Source organism: Penicillium hispanicum (genome assembly GCF_028827665.1).
Source record: "Penicillium hispanicum strain IBT 35686 chromosome Unknown utg000005l_segment0_segment0, whole genome shotgun sequence".
Taxonomy (NCBI): domain Eukaryota; kingdom Fungi; phylum Ascomycota; class Eurotiomycetes; order Eurotiales; family Aspergillaceae; genus Penicillium; species Penicillium hispanicum.
The window spans coordinates 133,463-153,006 of record NW_026623197.1 but is presented as its reverse complement, the minus strand read 5'-3'; the positions used below and the strand labels follow the sequence as shown (position 1 = coordinate 153,006).

The window sequence follows — 19,544 nt, the reverse complement described above, 5'->3', positions numbered from 1 at the left end:
CTTCTTGCAAGCCTCTACCATGCTAGATGCCCCTCGCTCCCTGGCAACCCTGCGTCACCGGTCTCCAGTGCCAAATTGGTTTACCTTCGGCGCTGAGATACTTGCCGATTTGAGACATTTGCTCACAGAACAAACCCTAGATGATGTCGTCCTGTCTCAACTCACCAACTAGTTATTCATCTCCCAGAGGCGGTTTGCATTCTACATACGTGGTCACCTCCCGCCACCTCCTCCAGTCTCTTCTCAGCCCTGCAAGGCACTGGATCTGTTTGCCCAACATGCTTCGATCTTGTCCAATTGGAACCATGCTTTGCATCTGAATGCCCATGACAAGCCACTTGTGATGACCATGTAACCATGGGGTACGGATGAGACTTGATGGCACTCCGTTGCATTTGTTATTTCAGTGCCTTGTTGTGTCTACCACAGCTACTGGTGTCTCTTGATGGATAATAGCTACTGACTTCGGTACTTTCTCCGCGGTTCACTTGGACCTTGACTCAACTTGCGAACATCAGTCATTTAGTGTAAGCGAGCTCCTTGTACATGCTTACGATGAAGGATTGGGTCGACCGTTCCAAAGTTGAAAATGAAGTCTCCAATTATGTATCATCTTGTCCCGAAGAAATCACTGCTATTTGGACTATTCCACCTCAACCGGTACTAAGAGGGTACCCGTACCTAGGTATGCTCTCGTTCACCAGTCATGCCACTGTGGTTAGGTCACACTCGACCAGCCGGCAAAGGCTAGGAATTCTTAGTGATCCCCCCATTCCCACTTCAGATTAGCATTCATTCGAGCTAGACTCAATATCTCCGCTCCCCGCTAGTCCTTAGCCGGCGTTCCTGCGCAACAGATGCGCCGCCCCAGACTCCCGATCTGATCATCTCTTCAAGCCGGATCGGCCCGAGAAGGAGTCTAGTGCCAGAGAATACCGGTGGAACCCACGTTGGATTCATTCAGCAGCCAGTGTTCTGGACTTCCAAAGAGAGATCAATGTGGTGGTGCAGTAATGCTGATAAGCAATGGGCTAACCTGCCCTGGTGGCATAGATAACTCGTCGATAAATATATTGTTGCCGCAGGCCCAACCGCATCAGCCGACGAGCGATCGTTTGACAAATTCTATGGCAGCGCATTTCATATCTACAACATGCAACAACATGTCTTTTTGACCTGTACTTGTGTAGACTGGTTCCTGGAATTCACTATCAAGAATATTTTGAGCCAGGTACGCGTACAGCCAACTGTATTCTGACAACCTGCCAGTCCAATCCACCACTACGAGATACCATTGCAAAAGGAGTATGGCTGGCATGAATATAATGTTCAAATAGATAACGGCAAAGAATGAGATGAAAGAGACCAGTGACACTTCCGAGGAGAGTCCAAGCGAACGAGGATTATCGGGGCGACCATTCAGAGCTCCTGTATAATGTCACACAACTTCGCCTCTCACCACACGGGCGCAGCCTTGTCCCGTCTCTGACCCCCGGTTCAGCAAGGCTGGATATCCTCTCCCCCTTGCTCCCATTACCTGGCACCGTCAGGCCGATTGTGTGATCTCCGTTATGCGACCGAGATACGACGCTGATGTCTGACCACCAGTGCCGCGCACGCCGGGTATACTCACAGCGAAGAGCATCGCGATTGCGTTGCCCAGGAGCCGAGGGCCCAATCGGATCGCGATTCCGATTCCAGCGCAGGGCTGGTTTCATGCAGCGACCAAAATAGCAGCGGCCGTGCCAACGAAGCTTGATTCATCCATGTTCCCACCGTTCCTTGCGCAACTCGACAGAGACGAACCTATCGCCACCGCGCGGGTGCGGCGGCCCAGACCGGTCGCCTGGCCGTCTTGCACGGATCGACATTGCCGCCGCTTATCGACCCCCTATCCCCTTAGCCCCTATTATCCCCTATGATGCGCCCTGTGGCTCCATCCAGGAATGTTGGGCCGTCCGCAAGGGATAATTGCGTGGCGTGAATGCTCTGTTTCAAACTCGACACCCGGAGACTGCATGGCGGTTGGAGCTGCGCAATGTCTTCTGGAAAAGCTTGGCCTGGAGGGCAACAGAAGCGTCGACTCGACTTACCCTTCAACAGCGATCGATCGCGAGGGAGCTAAGAAAAAGGATAAAAAAGCTACCACAAAATGGAACCGATCGAAACGCACTAGAACGATACCGACCCAGGCGACGGGCGACGGGCAATCGCGAGGTCCTGCAGGAGTGGCCTAGTCTCATTCTCGTCTCGGGCACCGGCAAAATCCCTCATACTTACGCATCACAAGGTTCCAGCCTGTATGAGTGATTTTTACTTGTAAAGAATCGCAAATCGATCATACATAAAAGGAGACGGATGTGCGCGACAGTTTCGCTTCCATTCATTCTCAGCCTCAACCGTGGTTACGAATATCCTCTTGGAACCCAACACAATGGCATCGCTCGACCGGTTTACGAAACGACTCTCCGGGTCTCCCAATGCCCGCAATTCCACCAATGTCTACGGCTCTCGATTTGCATCTGAGCATATGCCCTCAGAAAAGCTCCCAGACGAGGAAATGCCCAGGGATACTGCCTATCGCATGATCAAGGATGATTTGGTGCTTGATGGAATCCCCATGCTCAAGTAAGTGATCCAAAGAGCCAACATGTAGAAATCTGAGAACTATACTAACATGACCTTTTAGTCTGGCGAGCTTTGTCACAACCTACATGGTAGATCATTTCTCTCCACGCAGAATAGGCACGGTCTAACTTGCAACAGGAACCCGAAGCCGAAAAGCTCATTTTCGAATCCTCGAACAAGAACGTCATTGACCACGAAGAGTACCCCATGTCCGTAGAAATTGAGCAGCGCTGTCTCAAGATTCTTGCCAATATGTTCCATTCCCCGGAGAAGAATGGTCATGTCACTGCCGTTGGTACTGCTTGCATCGGATCCTCCGAAGCCATCATGCTCGCAACCCTCGCTATGAAGAAGCGTTGGCAGAACCAACGCAAGGCACAAGGCAAGGACATCTCTCAACCCAATCTCATTATGAGTACTGGCGTTCAGGTCTGCTGGGAGAAGGCCGCGAGATACTTCGATATTGAGGAGAAGCTTGTCCCTTGTACCCAGACGCGATATGTGATTGATCCCGCTCAGGCAGTGGACATGGTCGATGAGAATACCATTGGTATCTGCGCAATTCTGGGAACCACCTATACTGGGCAGTATGAGGACGTCAAGGCCATCAATGACCTTCTCGTTCGCAAAGGACTTGACACCCCCATCCATGTGGATGCCGCTAGTGGTGGCTTCGTGGCTCCCTTCGTCAACCCAGACCTCGTGTGGGATTTCCAACTCTCCAATGTCGCCTCCATCAACGTTTCCGGTCACAAGTATGGTCTGGTGAGTATACCAATCTTTTCGCGCCTACAGCTGTCCCGAACTAATAACCCCGGTACAGGTATATCCCGGAATCGGATGGGGTCTCTGGCGATCACCAGAGTACTTGCCGGAAGAGTTGGTCTTCAACATCAACTACCTTGGTGCCGATCAGCTTAACTTTACCTTGAACTTCTCCAAGCCTGCCTCGCACATCATCGCGCAATACTACCAGATGATCCGTCTCGGGAAACGAGGCTACCATTCTATCATGTCCAATCTGACGCACACCGCCGACTACCTCACAGCTCAGCTCGCGGAACAAGGATTCATAATCATGAGCGACGGTAATGGCCAGGGCCTTCCAGTTGTTGCCTTCCGTCTCAGCGAGACGCAACGTCTCTTTTTCGATGAGTTCGCACTTTCACACAAGCTCCGCGAACGTGGCTGGATTGTCCCCGCCTACACGATGGCCGCAAACTGCGAAAAGATGAGCATGATGCGCGTGGTCGTGCGAGAAGAGTTCACACAAAGTCGCTGTGATAGTCTGGTGCGCGACATCCAATTTGGTTTGCAGGCCTTGGCCGAGCAAGAGGTCCACAACATCCAGCGGTATCAGGCGTATGTTCCTCCCATCCTCCTCGCTGACAGGATTCCTTGCTAATCGAGCTGCCTTAGGATCATCCAAAATCATTACATGATTTCCAAGAAGCTCTGTTATGATCAGTCTTGTGTACAGGTCACCGAGCTCGCCCCGACCCAGGAAAAGGTCTGAAAGGACAACGCATATGCATCGGTTTCGGTTTCGGTTTCGGTTTCGCATTAAATACCAGATAGATAGCATTGCCAGTTAATTCATTAGTAATCATTTGCAAATTCTTGAGCAACGTGAAGTAGCTATTCCACCATCACTGATATTGATATTGACGCAGTGCAGCTGTCTGACTTGTGACGTCATGGGTCGAGTATGGATCGAATGTTGACGCTTGAAGTGCATCGCATCATCTGCCTTCGGAGTATATTCTGGCATTGCCTGGCTTCTTAATCTAAGTAGGGACACAACGCTGGTCATGGTATTCCAGTTGATGAATTATCACTGCATCTTACGTCCGTATCTAGTCAGATAGCGAACTCGGACTGAGTTCAGTCGCTCGGCCCTCGCTGCTACCAATGGCCGAATGGCGATAAGTTATCCTTGCGGCCGTCGCTCGATCTCTTCAGTCGCCCAGCCAAGCCCACAGTCTATCTTGACTTCTTTCCACAACCTCACCTCACCACTTCGATACTGACTACCCACCATGCCCTCTCATATTCTTCTTCAGAATGGCACTATTCTCGTCCCCTCCGAACAGCCTGATGACCGCGTGATCTCTCTTCGATCGCACTCACTCCTGATTGAAGACAATAAAATTGCCCGCATTGCGCCCACTATTGATCCTCCCATGGGAACCGAAATCATCGACTGCACTGACAAAATCATCTCACCGGGATTTATCGACACACATCATCACCTATGGCAGACGCAGCTCAAGGGGCGTCATGCAGACCATACCTTGGTAGAATATCTTCCCAACGGTATGGTACTGACCATTGTCTTTCATCCGCTTGGATATCATATGCTGATCGGAAAAAGGGAACATGCAATGTGCCAACTACACTTCGGACGATGTATTCTGGGGTGAGCTTGGTGGCTGCCTTGAAGCATTGGACGCAGGCACGACGGCAGTAGTAGATCATGCGCACATGAACATATCGCCAGCACATAGTGAGTTTTGTGGCATCATGTGTAGTCGGAGAAAATACTAAAATATCTTCAACAGCCTCGAATGCCGTTGAAGCAACGGTAGCATCCGGCATTCGGTCGGTGTTTTGCTACACACCTACTGTGAGGGTTGAGAGCTGGAAGCCAGACCTAACGGTTGCCGAAGGCTTGTTAGATGACTGGGTCCTGGAGCATCTCGAATCGCTTGCTGCTACTGCACCCTTCGGGAATGGCCGAGTGCAGCTGGGTCTGGCCTTTGACGGCTTTAATCTCCCTAAAGATCAAGTTGTCTCCCTCTACAACAAGGTGCGGGAACTTGGTGTCAGGCTCATCACATCTCATTACGTCCGCACCGTATTCAGTGAGTTCTCTTTAAGGAACCTTCTATACTTGGTACTCACCTCTATTAGGGGACGTCTCACTTGTTGAGACACTCGACGCCTATAACCTCCTTGGCCCTGACATCCTCCTGTCCCACGCAAGCAATCTCCTCGTGAGCGATGCGCGGAAACTCAACAAAGCAAAATCATGGATCTCCAGTACACCGAGTACAGAGCTTCAGATGGGACATGGCAATATTGTATGTTTCCAAAAGGGCTGTTTTGAGATCAGCTCGCTGGGAATCGATTGTCATAGTAACAACTCCGGCGACATGGTTTCACAAATGCGTCTTGCCCTACAACATGAAAGAGCCCTGCGTAATCAAGACGTCATTGCCGAGGGCAAGACTATACTGTCCCTTGATCTCCACGTCCAGGACGTCTTCCGACTCGGGACTATCCAAGGAGCGCGGGCGATCCGCAGGGAAGACAGCCTGGGGTCTATTGAAGCTGGCAAGCTTGCAGATCTTGTCATCTTTGACGGCAGTAGCCCTGGTATGGTCTGCGCGTTTGAAGAGAACCCAGTCGCAGCTATTGTGCTTCACTCCTCCGTCCGAGACATTGATACAGTGATTGTCGATGGGCATATTGTAAAGCGTCATGGTAAGCTCCTTCCAGTAAATATCAACCCTTTTCTCCCAGACGCAACTATTCCACAGCAAACGATAAGTTGGGGTGAGGTAGCAAGAGAACTGGTGAACAGTCGAGACAGGGTTCAGCACGCCATCTCCCAGGCGGGCGCGGACGAGCCTAGGCGTCTAGTGGATGGATTTCTGGGGTTATCGTACTTGGACAAGGAAAAGCTGGTGAGGCTTTAGGTTATTCGATATCTGCAATAACAGAAACATTGTAAAGCAGTGACATGTTGGGTGACTCATGAATATGTATTGGCTGTACGCACCTAGAATATGGAAGATGATGTATGTTACCAGAAATAACAGTTTTGTAACAAGGTCGGGATCAGCTGACATAAGCAGGGGACTTCCACCTGGCCCAACGAGGCCGAGCTTTTTGTAACTGCTCTTTCTCTTGCTCGTCATTATCTTATCGCGTGGGCAAAGCTATGAGAGGCTGGATATGAGTAGGCACAACTACTGATAGCATTTTCTGCATTTCTTCGCATTTCTCGGGGCGGCGTGCTAGGTGAAAACTCCTGCGGCAGGCATTGTTGATCATATTTGCGTTCACAGTACGATCGCAGGTATGGAGAGCTATGAGCCCCCGTCTCATGGACTGATTATCCAGACCGTCCGAGATAGCCTGTCTGAATTGACATGGACGACATGTGTGGCTGTTCTGGCATTTTCCTGCCTTGCGACCCGCTTGATTACGGGGCTTCAGAGTCGGCAGCGAGACGACGACTCTTCGGAACCACGGACTGCGCAACTGGCACCATACTGGTTTCCCTGGCTGGGACATGGACTCTCATTTTTGTGGAATCATGTTGGTCTTTTCGAAGCCTTACGGTTGGTAAACTCACGAGGGAATATACTCTCGATCGTATTCGCTAATCCATGTCTAAGTGACTCCATGAAAGAGCCGACCTTTCGCGTTTATTTACGCGGTGAGACCCACTATACTGTGGTATCACCATCTATGATGAGAAGCATTCTATCTTCACCAGATACGTCAAACACTCCTGTTCTCGACCAGGCGTTGCAGAACGTCTTCGGTGATCGCAGCCTCGTGCGTAACCTCGGCCTAACCCGCAATCATGAGGTCAACGATGATGTTTCCGGAATGATGGATCGGGATTCTTTCGTTGCAGAAGCTTCGGCGCGAATCAGTCGTCTGGTTCAACGGAACACCCCCAGCTTGGTGACATTCTGCCGAAGTCCTGTGGACCAGACTCCCTGGGAGCGTGAAAGCCAGGCGTCCCTGTTGGAACATGATCAGTCAACGTGCGAAGTTAATCTCTTTACACTGGTAAAGAGCTTTGTGGGTCATAATCTCACCACTTTCCTCTTGGGTGAGGCATTTGTGGAAGCATTCCCTGGTCTGCTTGACGACCTATGGACACTTGACAGTAATTTTGTGATGCTGTTTATCGGCACCCGTCGTTGGGTCCCTTCGCCTGGGGTATCTGCCGGACATGCTGCACGCGATCGACTACTACATATAATGTCCATCTTCTACCGCGCTTTCACGGCTTGGGATGATGGAATTGACCCGGGAATTGAACTTCGTGAGCTTGACGACGTCTGCGATCTTTTCAAAGAAAGGATGCGCACCTTCCGCAAGCTGGAGCTGTCCCCAAAAGCCAGTGCCGCTGGTCACCTATCTTTGTATTGGGACATAGTTGAGCATGTCACGAAGGTGACTTACTGGACGATTGTTCACATTTTTGCCGACAATACGCTGCTAAAGGACATTCGGGAGGAGCTTCTGTCATCGGTAAAATCCTCCCGGCTCAGCCGCCAGGAAACCGGGTTTCCCATAGACGAGCCGCCAAGGGTCGATCTCGACCTGGAGAAGGTCCTAGAAACGTGCTCATTGCTCAAAGCATGCTATTACGAATCCATCCGGCTCCATTCCGCGTCAATCTCTTTCAGAAAGTTAGAGGCGGATCTTACCCTCACGGAGTCTACAAAAGATGCCGCTGAGCCACGCACGTACAAGATTCGGAAGCGCGAGAATGTCATCATGCCGCATGGTGTTTATCAGAATGATCCAGATCGCTTCTCCAACCCGGATCAATACGACCCGCTGCGGTTTATCCTAACAAATGCTCAATCAGGCACCAAACAAGTTGATGCAGACTCACTTGCACCTCTCGCACATGGAATTTATGGTCCCAAGAGCAACAGTATCACAGAAAGAGCAACCCTCGGGTTAGTTGCAGCGATCGTGTCGATGTGGGACATATCCGCAACTGGTGAAGGCAGCCTCTCCGTTCCCAGCCATAGCGACAAGATGTCATGGGGTGCTTTCCAGCCAGCAAGAGAAATGCGGGTAAAGCTGAAGTCAACAGTATGAATATTGTTGTTGAAGAATGACGATGTACTACCAAAATAATTTGCATGTATCTCATTCATCGAGACGGACACGAGGATAACAATCCTGTGTCAATACGTATAACCCAGAATTGAGTGTCTCTGAGTTTGCAGATTCAAGACCAGTGGTGCACATTGGCACTGGAACCTATCCACTCGTGTCCGAATCGAACTAGTGACAATTGGAAACTGAGCAAATCCGAGTTGAAGCACTATTTAACAAAGGTGGAAAGAGGACTTTGGTCTCCATGCTCAATCCGGTCATATCTCTGCCTCAGGCGTTACAATCCAGGTCGGTGCTCGGTCCTACTTTGATCCACCATCCTTATCTTATCGGTGCTGGTGGAAATTATCGGCGTTGATTGACGCGCCGCAGCAGAGACAACTCGTCTAGGAGGTTGCAGACACGATGCATAGGGGTATCTCAAGAGTGAGCCTGGTCTCACCTTTACACTTTCATACCCACGCGTCGACATGGACCCCCGTGCGACAGGCGTCTCTGAACTCCGCCATTGGCCGTGGCATTCGCCGCTCACAAGCTGCAGGCACTTCGTCGGCGAGACCACCTCCCAGCCGGAATCGCAGAGAATCAAGGAATAGCAGCATGCGTGATTTCGACCAGGATGAATTTGTAAGGACTGGCAAGTTCCAGGCCCTGCCCCGAGTGCACCAATCTCGCGGTCAGTCGAGGTGGACGCAAGAACCTTCCTCAAAACCGAAGGCAACCGAGAACCCCAAAACGTCGAAAACCCGATCCCGCGCCCATCGTGTGACTGATTCCATGCCCGAAAGAATCAAGGACAACGTCAAGGTCCCTGACGCGATACCCTATACGACCCCAGCATCTGAGTTCATTTACGGCACTGGTGCGGTGGAAGCCGCACTCCGGTGCAGCCGGCGACAACTATACAAGCTTTACCTCTACCAAGCCTCGGGTGAAGATCTAAGCCCAGCAAAAGTGGTTCTTCGGAAGCTGGCACTGTCGAAAGGAATAGGGATCAAGATGGCATTTGCAGGATGGGATCGACTTCTTGACAAAATGAGCGCCGGTCGGGTACATAATGGCTGCGTCTTGGAGGCATCTCCTCTTCCGAAGTTACCTGTGCGTAGCCTCCATGCCGTTGAGTCCAGAGCTGCAGACCAGTTTCGAGTCGAACTCGCTCCGCAGACTCGGGAGGAAGCTGCCGTGAATGGGACAAACGATCGGGTCTCCATCCTTCAACCTCAATCCTCAGCGCAAGATAACCCAACACCACGGTTCCCTGTTGCACTACTTCTCGATGGGGTTGTAGATCCGGGAAACCTAGGAGCAATTATTCGCTCTGCGTACTTCCTTGGGATCGACGCCATTGTATTCGCAGGCCGCAACTCTGCACCTTTGTCGCCTGTGACCATCAAAGCATCCGCCGGTGCCGCAGAGAACATGGCGCTTCTCCATGTCAAGAACGAGGTCGACTTTATGCAGAAATCTCAGGCCAACGGCTGGAGGTTTTATGCTGCGGATGCACCTGGACCAGGCGCTACCTATCTCGACAGACACTCGCCAGAAAACGAACATAATGTCCATGCCCTTCCCACCACACAGTCGCCCAGTGTGCTGATGATGGGCAGCGAAGGCTCTGGGCTGGCCTCGCATATCAAGTCGCACGCCGATGCAATTGTCAGTATTCCGGGGGCCCGTCATAGTGCAGAGCTGGGCGTCCAGTCTGATCCTGCCCGTATCGACAGTTTGAATGTGAGCGTGGCTGCTGCACTACTCATGGAGATGTTCTTGCGCACTCCTCTTGCCCTGACCCAGTTGGCTAAGAAGTCCAAGGACACGATGTGGTAAATTGCCCATGATGTATTTCCTTTCGTGGCATCTATGAAAGATGCCCTTGTATATTAGAAACCCGAGCCATGGTATCTCCCACTGGTTATATTTGTGTGTACTTATTAAATGATCCCTGTTCAACCTTGACTACTACAGCTACAGTATCAGAAAGCTGAATGGCTGTTTAATGGTCCAGGAAATGCCAACACATGGGAATGATGAACATGCTAATTTCATCCCGATGCAATAACGCGTCCGTTTGCACGGAAAGACCAGAACTGTACTATTTACTTCCGATCATAACACTACAATACTCCCGATTCACGGAGAGCGTTTGTTGTATGAGACCAGGACGGGATTTGGAGGCGCACGTATCTCGATCAAGATTAGGCTACTGAAAAGCTCTTTCCACCTCTTGTCTGAGGCTTGAGCTCTCCAATCATGACTTGCCTCGCCCTCCATGCTGCCCAGTCGCTCACCGAGCGTGTTTCTTCTTCTTCCCCATCACGCAGCAAAGGGATGATCCCCCCTTTGAGTCTTGACATTGTCGCGTCCCGTCGTGGCCTGATCAGATATGCCACACTTCGCCGTGGGACTTGAGCCTGTTCTCCAGGGGCCTTCACCACGCGGTGCAAAGAGCTTCGCAGAAGACCTCCCGTCCACTCAACGACCGTGTCACCAATATTGACGATTGCGCAGCCAGGCTCGGGTCGGACATATCTCCAGTTCTTCATTACATTCTCGCTACTAGCGGGGAGGATCTGCAGTCCTCCTACAACGTTGAACAGTAGCGTCATCGTCCCGATGTCGGTATGACCTCCAAGCGTGATGGGGCTGTCCTCCGTGCCGGGGTGTGACTGACTGAGTAGCAGGCGCACTGAGGTGTCTGACGGTGCATCCAAGGGACTTAGCGTCCCTAAAGTACCAGGGACAAGGCCGAGCTGCGTGTCTAGGTGGCCCAAGACGACACTAATTGCTGCATGTGCGTGTTGGATGAAAGCACCACACTCGTTGCGGCGAGACTCGACCGAGTCGACATTTTGGCGCGGCGGCGAGTTGCCCAGAATATCATCTTGATTGATATTGTACAGCTCCACGGAGTCCAGCTTGCCGTCATCGGTCTTAAGCTTACCCGTGGTCTTATATCTAGTCTGAGTCAGTGACCTGATGACACTCTCTGGTCTCGTTTGTGCTCATTTACCCTGTCAGATCCCTGGGTGGGTTATACGCAAACTTGCCTAGGGTCTCTTGTCCAAGCGCAAATGTTTCCGTTGTCAGATCAAACATTCTTCCGGCATGATTGAGCAGTGTTGTGCCGTCATCTGAGCCACTTAAATCCAGCAGAAAGAACCCGAATTCGCGGCATGCCTCGTACATGTTTGAAGCTTCGTTGCGACAGTCATCCTGCAGTGCCCGGAAGGAGATGCGTGGCAGATCTACCACCGGGATCTGGTCCGGAAAGGGAGGACACTTGGTGAAGTATGGTGGCGTCGGCATATTAAACGGAATATTCAAAGCTGACAATCATCTGTCATACTTGCCGTGGCCATCACAGGTTGCAACGGCCTTTTAAGAGGCTAGTTCACGCCAAGTTTCAGGCGACCCGCCAGTTGTGACTCGGGCGATCGCTTCCCTCTGCAGGATTTCTCGGACCCAGTCTCTGCCCCTCATGCTATACTTAGCAGTCGTCTATGCTGAATTCCATAGCTTGTGCGGATAAGGACGGGCTCTACATTAAGCGTCGCATCTCAAGGAGCCTATTCACACTCCCGTGTGGTCCTTACCATTACCTCCACTATGCCAAAGCTCTCTAGGAATCACACGAGCCCTATATAATCCTCAGCATACGAATAGGAGTTGCCGAGAAGGATGTGCTTTACTGCTGCTGTGCATCATTTAAAGTCCAGGATCGTAGACCACATGGCATCTATAAATTTACATTTGGGGAAGTTCCAGCACTTGACCATTCTACGAACCTCTCAAACTGGAGATGGTGGTGGCGTATCCGAGCTCGATTGGGAGCCTGAATACGGTAGAGATTGGAGACAAAAAAAGAGAAAGCAAAGAATTTACGCAGAAACCGAAAGATAGGGTGCACTGGGGAGAACAAGTTCCGAGAGATCCTACAGACCGAGACTTTCGGTACAAGAAAGCTGCGTTACCTCCTGGGACCTTATATTTGGTAAAAAGCAATGCCAAGAATCCTTATTGATCCTATTTGCTATGGATTTATGGTACCTATTGATAGCGGCTGCCTTTGGTTGACTCAACCGTCGCCCTGGCTATTGCATATATTTGAAACAGTTTTCAGCCTCCAGATGTAGGGACTTCTGGGCTTGTAAAGAATCCCTAACATATTCCAGGTATGATGAGTAGAAATAACCATGCCCCGATATTGTAGCAGGCCTGGCGGGTACAATGCCGTATCTTCTACTTTTACAAGATAGTCTGCATCCGGGAGAGTGCCAGGGAAATATCTCTGCTGGACAGGACGTTTTGCACAGGGCCAAATAATAGCAGTGATGAGCTGGCCTTCATTATTCATCCACTATGCATCAGGAAAACCTTCTATATCCTGCTTCCTCGGTCATCACGATGGGTTTAGAACCAAGAATAGTAGTTCAGATTGTTACTTGACTGTAGTGTATTCGGTGTCTATAAGCAAGAGTGGGTAAAGTATTTCCGATTTCAGAACAACCTGCACACTTGTCCACGCCTCGTGCACCGTTTGGCCACCATGGATTGTGAACCCATCGAGCCTTACTGCATATATGTATATCTACAATTACTGGGGCGGGTCGATCCTTGCTGGAATGGCCAGTGGGGAGGATTTGATTGGGTGAGAAGGACTATCGCACGTTCTGCCCGATATGGAACCGTGTCTCACTAGGACGAAGTAGGAGAATACTTGCTCGGCTCTCTATATGTAGTAGTAATGCGTATGCCGTTTTTCCTTTTCGTTGAGTGATCGACAAACTTCGAGTTTGGGTGTAGCTGCTTTCATAGCCTCGAATCCATCGCACTTCCGTCCTAATATGGTATGATCTGGTGGCTGCTGTTTCCACACCGGAGAACGGTCGCAAATCGCAAATCGCTAAAAGGATATAAAGTAGTTCCCAAGCCGACGCCCTGTCTTTCGATCATCCATTCTTCTATCCACCCGCTCGTCCATCCTCAGTATTTGATAGACGGTGAGTTTCTGTCGGTGACCTTGGTTACCGCGCATGTTGCAAACGCACCAGATCTCCGAGAAATCCAGCGTCAGATCATCGCAATCAGCCATAGATTACTTATGACGTGCTGGACTAGGCTAATGTAGGTCCCGCTAGATTGCATCTCAGAAAGGACCCTTCGTCTCCATTCTCTCCCACTTGCTCCAAGCCCAGTTGCAGCTCTCCCCCGGTTCTCCAAGACATTCACTACATCCTTTCCGAAAGAGACCCCAGTAATCAACACCATGTGTCTCGCTCTCGGCCTCCTCTCTACCACCAAGTCCAAGAGCAAGAAGGACAAGGGCGACTACTATGCCCCGGCACCACGCCCCGTTCCCGTCAACTCTCAGCCGCAGGCTCCATCCTCTGGTCAGAATGGATCTTCAAAATAGACTGACTGAATTGTATGTGCATACTGGCCTTTGCTGCGAGGAAGTCCTGAGCCAATCTTTCTTCATACAGGTTTCCTCCATGTTTAAATGCAAATTGGGATTGATATTTTGCCGGTGTTGAAGACGGCAGAATGGATCTTGGGTTATGTGACTGATTGATATACCTGTTTATACCTGTTTGCGCGCTTGTCTGATATCCGTCTCGAATCTCTCACGGTGATGTGAGAGTCTAACATAGACTCTGACTTGTATTTGCAACCGTTCACCCCATCCAGATGCGATGTATGATCGCCGGGTAGTGCCTTAAACACGCCCTTCCTCGCTTCCTTTCCCTTCCCCAGTTCAGTCCTTGGGTGGCTCAAGAAGATTGCCTTATCTCGCAAAATACAAATGGACCCAATCAAGTTCGTCCAGCTAGACCGAGGAACGGCTTGGATGCGCGACCAAGGCGTTGCAGTCAGCCGATTGACGCGTAGAAAGGTGTGACGCGTCGAATGCGGCCGGCTCCTTACCACGCGTGAACCAGAAGAGCCGTACATGATGTGTGTGGGATGATTGTCCAACACGAGTCCCGTTTTATACTCGGAAATGCTGACGAGACCCGGAGGCGTTCGTGGTCGGACGATTTGGGGTTCGGCGCGTCTTCGGCTCGCAATTCTGCTTCGCCCACCGCTCCCTTCCCTTGTTTCATCCGCGCAGAGATGGTCGGCAAGGAAACTGGGATCGAGGCTGCAAATGAACCGAGAGGTCAAGCGTCGTGCTGCTACCTCGCCCAATTTGAGGGCGCACGACCAGCCGACAGGGGGGCCTGCTAGAACTCTGAGTGGGCGACGAAGAGGAAGGGATGTTCGAGTAACCCACGGCCATCCAATGTGAACCACCGGCGAACGGCCATGCGGCGATCTCGTCACTCGCGCGGGGATGCTTAAAATGCGAGGCGCCTGTGTCGCTTGGATCCAAATCGGCTCTCGAGGACGAACGTTCCCTGCATCTCACGGTTGAACGCCGCTCGTTGCGCGCCATGGCGGCTCCGAGGCGAGATATCCTGTTCCTCACTAACAGCGAACTGGGCCAATGCAATGTCGCGCTGGCCGTGGCCGAGGAGTTTTTGCTCCGAGGAGAATTCCGCGTGCACGTCGCGTCCTACCGTCCCCTCGCGAAGCTCGTCGAGGGCTTGAGCAAGCGTGTGGAGGGTGCAGAGCCGGCGCAGTTCCACGAAATCGGGGGCCCGTCGATGACCGACCTGGCCATTCGCAGCGATGTCGGCCTTCTCTGCCACCGACCGGGCATTTCAGGCGCGGCTCAAGGCTTTCAGAAAGTCAGCATGGCCATGTCAACCTGGTCGCCATCCGAATATGGTCGAGCCTACCGAGACTGTGTGGAGATATTGGCCAAAGTACAACCAGCGGTGGTGGTGGTCGATCCCATCCTCCACGTCGGCTTGGATGCTTGCCATATCACCACGGCTCCAATCGTCGTGTTGTGGCCGGTACCCCTGAAAGATGTCGTGGTTCTGAATCAACGCAAGCTTGGGGTCCTATGGAAATATCCCGTGTAGGTGGAACAATAGACTCGGTAGATTTCCAGCCCCCGCGGCTTCACCATACTAACCAACGCCTGCAGGACCGGATCGGGGTATGCCTTCCCAGTACCGTGGAGATTAGTCCTCGCAAACATTTTTTTGGCCTTCAAAGCGGCAGTAGCATTCAGCTCCGCGAAGTCAGGCCCGAATATGCCCCAATCTGAGAAGGACCCCGAAGCACGAAGTCCGTTCCCACTCAGACACGCCTACTCCGAGCACTCCCTGCATCTGACGCCCGCATTCCGAGAGATGGACTTTCCGCTGGAGATTCAGAAGAACGTGATCAGTTGTGGACCAATTTATCGCCACTGCTCTCCTCTCTCATACTCAGAGCCTGAGCTGGACGAGTGGCTGCGAAGCCCGACGGTGCTCATCAGCCTTGGGTCGCATGTCAAACCGACCGAGACCGTTGCAGTGCAGATGGCGAAGGGAATCAAAATGGTCTTTCACGAGAGCCCTGGCTTGCAAGTTCTTTGGAAACTGCAATATGATTGGGAATCATCGAAAGGATTTCAAACGGTCCTAGGTGCCCTTATCGCTGCTGGTTCAGTGAAAGTGGTGTCCTGGATCCAATCCGAGGTCATGGCCGTCCTCCAGACCGGTCATATCGTGGCATATGTGCACCACGGAGGAGCGAACTCCTATTTCGAGGCATGCAAGTAAGTTGTCAAGACATTGATTGCCCTCTCCGACTAGAATTTGGGACGTGCTGACCCTTTCCTGCCAGGGTCGGAGCTCCACAAGTTGTTCTACCTCAATGGCTTGACACGTACGATTGTGCCACTCGGGTGGAGTGGTTGGGAATAGGCCTTCATGGCAGCAAGAAGGCGGCGCCAGGGACTGACGCTGCAGAGTTCTCAACAGCCGTGCTGAAGGTGCTCCGCGACGAGGACATTCGCTCCAAATCGGCGGCGATGAAAGCCCTTTGTCAGAGAACAGAAGGACGGCTGATGGCTCATGATACAATTGTGGAATTTTGCATGCGAATGAGACACTCAGAAACCTATTAGGTAGTTGAACGATACAGATACCCGGTTTGCTTTGCCCGTCGTCCCTTTCAGCCCTGGCTTCTAATTCCGAGACCACATCTGATGATTGACCCGCGTATCTCCTAGCCTTGGGAGCTTGTGTGGGAACAGTAAAGGCTCCCCTGTATGTATTCTGATCTGAGGCGCCATTAAATCTGTAGTTTCTCTGATCAACTCGCGAAATGGATCAGCGTGTACACGGTTTACCGCCGGGATGGACTAATGAGCTGCTTCCCAGGGAGCATCAAACGGCCCATTCCAGTTGGCTCCTTATGGATCGCAGGAGTAAGTCAAGAGTATTGTTGGATCAAGATATTTGTACTGCCTTCTTGGCAGCGTGTGATCGAAGGAAGGGAAAGAGTGACTGGGGTATACGATCCGAATCCATCGTATGGCCAGTTCTCTCGATGCGGATTCGCACCGCCATAACTGGATATAAGAGTCACAGAGCGCATCGCTGCAAGCCATACGTTAATCATTTCAATGCCAGATTCCGAGATCGATGTCGTCGCGTTGTTGGCCCTAACGCGTCCACCCCTTTCAATATCAAATACATATACGAGACATGAAGAGTGTGACTGGGGCTTATCGGTCGCTTACCATTATTACTGTAGTCCATCGTGGATGGGGGCAAAGCCGTCGGGCCGATGCCAATGGCCATATCCGATGCCGTTGGCTTCGGTTCCATGGAAAGAACTGGCTGCAATCCCCGAGTCTTCCAACAATGTATCTGACACCTCTTTGGATTCTTGTAGTATCCCGAGCCTATAAGCATCCGTGGATAGTTCCCGTAGGATAGATGCCAAAGAGGTCTCCAGGGCTGAAGTGTCTCGTCGGATGCAAATCCTACACATGCTATGTATCCATTTACAATCCAGTGAATGAAGCCTCCAGGCTCACAGACCAAGTTAAATGCAAATATAGTTTAACCCGGAAAAAGCACTTAAGACTTTCTAACATCGCCCTCGCCCTCGCCATTGACGTGGAAATCATTCCAGGTCGCCTGATCTGCCCCATTTGGACGGCTCGCACGAACAAACTGATTATCCACACCCTCCACGACAGAAACTGGTCGCACGACCTCAATATCAGCATTGTAGGCGTGGGAAAACCATCGCTCTGTGAGTGGCAGGTGGCCCTCTTCGGGGGAGCTGCCTGCTGGTGTATAGAGGTGAGGGAAGCGCTTCTGCATCCCCTTGAGAACAGTCGACGAAATCCGGTCAACACTGTCGCAGTGGCGAAGCTTGAAAAATCCTGGTGGCTGCGCGGCGCGTAGTTGCTCCTGCACCGCAGTCGAGTACTGACCCATGGCGAATAGTAGAAGATCGTAGTGCAGCAGTGAGGTTTTACCATGGTAGGAACCGCCGCTCTTGGCGCGGTGATAGAGACCCGTCAAAGCAGCAATGGCACCCATACATCCAGTGCCGTAGTCCGAAATCGGGAAGGGAGGTACGACAGGTGTAGAAAGCCCCATGAACTGACCTTGAGCCCAGGCAATACCGGTGACCTGTTGCAATAATGAACGGAGAATTGGTGATTGCATACATCGCGTGGTGAAGAACAACAACTTACGCAGTCGGCAATTTGCTGCCACCCCGCACGTCCAGCCCATTCACCTTCATATCCAAAGCAGTTCTCGTTCACGTAGACGATTCCCTTGCCACGTTTCTCGGCAAGTACGGCCATAGCCTGGGGGCCGTAGCCAAGCTTCTCGAGGGCGCCAGGTCGGTAACCGTCCACGATAACATCCACATCATCCAACAGCTTCTCGAACTCCCGGCGCCCAACCTCGGTCTTCAAGTCGAGGTCGGCGGCATGCTTACCCATATTGCCGTCTACCTGGAAGAAGGGCACATCCGATAAGTGCGGGCTGGTGATTTTCAGAACATCGGCTCCGTATTCAGCCAGAATACGCGCAATTGTCGGACCAGCGATGATGCGGCACATCTCTAGGACCTTCACGCCCTCAAGGATCTTCTCGCTCCCACGCTGGGTAGCGGGAAATGCAGTTGGAGGAACATCACCTTGTAACTTGGTCACCTTCCAAGGAGGTTCTTCGACATTGAGCGCGCCCTGTAAAATATATCAGTATTTTGCTGCAGTTGTCCGGATGTCGACATGCGTTCCACTTACGTGAGGAGTCTTCTTAAATTCTTCGTACTTGAGCGCCGGCACGCCGGCCTGCCGATACTCCTTATTCATTTCCTCCAACTCCGAGACTGTAAACTTTTGCACCTGACCCTCGATGATCTTGATGATTTCTTCATAATCTGTCAAGTCTGGCCGGTGGCCCTCCAGTCCTATCATGTTCAACGTCGCTGTGGCTTCCAAGGAGCCATGAATATGGTAAAATTTGGCCGGGGTCTTGGTCTTGTACAGATTTGCGGACATGCGGCGATACCCATTTGATTGCGCAGCCAACAGATCCGTGTCTGATAAGTCTCCTGTCAACACCCGTTCCGGCGGTTGAAAAATCATTGAACAATCACTTACCCTTCAGCCTGGATTTCACGGCAGGATCTAGTTTTGAAAGCCCATCGATCTTGGCCATATACGCTTGGCATCCAAATGCCGTTGCGCTCTCCAGGCTCACCTGGACACCGCGGGGCTGTGCGCCGCATCCGAATCGGAGATCCGCAATAGCTGCTGCGACAGATCCCTCGATGCCCTTCAGTGCCGCAAGCGTCTCAGTTTCCTTAAAAGGAATCGGGAAGTAAATTTCATTGTGACTAGTTGAGAAAGAAACCCAGTCCTTGTTGGCCAGAACCTCTGGCGGTAGATGAAGGCGTTCCGACTCCTCACAGAGTGCAGAGAAGATGCGGCTTGTCTCGAGGATGGGTGAATAAGACGCAACGTTGGAATGGCTGTCACTTGCCATTGTCTCTTGCCTAGTTATGGGGGTACCCATTTGGTAAGGCCGTCGAGCGTTTGAGTGACTTCCCGGATATCCGACTGTCGATGGACGCAACGGATATAGTTAAAACCGCCGCCAACTTTCATAATAGGATTAGAG

The 19,544-nt window shown here is 51.6% G+C and overlaps 8 protein-coding genes across 8 annotated transcripts; 6 read left to right on the top strand and 2 right to left on the bottom strand.

Annotated features, from left to right (window-relative positions):
* Positions 1-2,434: 2,434 nt before the first annotated feature.
* On the top strand, positions 2,435-4,033 carry N7459_005498 (uncharacterized protein; the record flags this gene model as incomplete). The annotated part of the gene is made up of 4 exons (XM_056944682.1): positions 2,435-2,628; positions 2,690-2,717; positions 2,767-3,393; positions 3,452-4,033. 4 exons carry the CDS (start codon positions 2,435-2,437, stop codon positions 4,031-4,033), a joined length of 1,431 nt encoding a protein of 476 aa, XP_056799017.1.
* A 634-nt stretch (positions 4,034-4,667) lies between these two features.
* On the top strand, positions 4,668-6,190 carry N7459_005497 (uncharacterized protein; the record flags this gene model as incomplete). The annotated part of the gene is made up of 5 exons (XM_056944681.1): positions 4,668-4,944; positions 5,003-5,134; positions 5,190-5,492; positions 5,542-6,114; positions 6,171-6,190. The coding sequence occupies 5 exons, from the start codon at positions 4,668-4,670 to the stop codon at positions 6,188-6,190; spliced, it is 1,305 nt and encodes a 434-aa protein (XP_056799016.1).
* A 762-nt stretch (positions 6,191-6,952) lies between these two features.
* On the top strand, positions 6,953-8,487 carry N7459_005496 (uncharacterized protein; the record flags this gene model as incomplete). Its single annotated transcript, XM_056944680.1, has 2 exons — positions 6,953-6,977; positions 7,136-8,487. 2 exons carry the CDS (start codon positions 6,953-6,955, stop codon positions 8,485-8,487), a joined length of 1,377 nt encoding a protein of 458 aa, XP_056799015.1.
* A 426-nt stretch (positions 8,488-8,913) lies between these two features.
* Positions 8,914-10,335, top strand: N7459_005495 (RNA methyltransferase, TrmH family; the record flags this gene model as incomplete). Its single annotated transcript, XM_056944679.1, has 1 exon — positions 8,914-10,335. The coding sequence occupies one exon, from the start codon at positions 8,914-8,916 to the stop codon at positions 10,333-10,335; it is 1,422 nt and encodes a 473-aa protein (XP_056799014.1).
* A 368-nt stretch (positions 10,336-10,703) lies between these two features.
* Positions 10,704-11,814, bottom strand: N7459_005494 (uncharacterized protein; the record flags this gene model as incomplete). The annotated part of the gene is made up of 2 exons (XM_056944678.1): positions 10,704-11,463; positions 11,519-11,814. 2 exons carry the CDS (start codon positions 11,812-11,814, stop codon positions 10,704-10,706), a joined length of 1,056 nt encoding a protein of 351 aa, XP_056799013.1.
* Positions 11,815-13,774: 1,960 nt separating this feature from the next.
* Positions 13,775-14,407, top strand: N7459_005493 (uncharacterized protein; the record flags this gene model as incomplete). The annotated part of the gene is made up of 2 exons (XM_056944677.1): positions 13,775-13,898; positions 14,268-14,407. The coding sequence occupies 2 exons, from the start codon at positions 13,775-13,777 to the stop codon at positions 14,405-14,407; spliced, it is 264 nt and encodes an 87-aa protein (XP_056799012.1).
* Positions 14,408-14,942: 535 nt separating this feature from the next.
* N7459_005492 (glycosyltransferase) lies at positions 14,943-16,513 on the top strand (the record flags this gene model as incomplete). The annotated part of the gene is made up of 3 exons (XM_056944676.1): positions 14,943-15,475; positions 15,545-16,162; positions 16,231-16,513. The coding sequence occupies 3 exons, from the start codon at positions 14,943-14,945 to the stop codon at positions 16,511-16,513; spliced, it is 1,434 nt and encodes a 477-aa protein (XP_056799011.1).
* Positions 16,514-17,474: 961 nt separating this feature from the next.
* On the bottom strand, positions 17,475-19,439 carry N7459_005491 (CAIB/BAIF family enzyme; the record flags this gene model as incomplete). The annotated part of the gene is made up of 4 exons (XM_056944675.1): positions 17,475-18,038; positions 18,104-18,604; positions 18,665-18,963; positions 19,025-19,439. 4 exons carry the CDS (start codon positions 19,437-19,439, stop codon positions 17,475-17,477), a joined length of 1,779 nt encoding a protein of 592 aa, XP_056799010.1.
* Between the last annotated feature and the right edge of the window lie 105 nt (positions 19,440-19,544).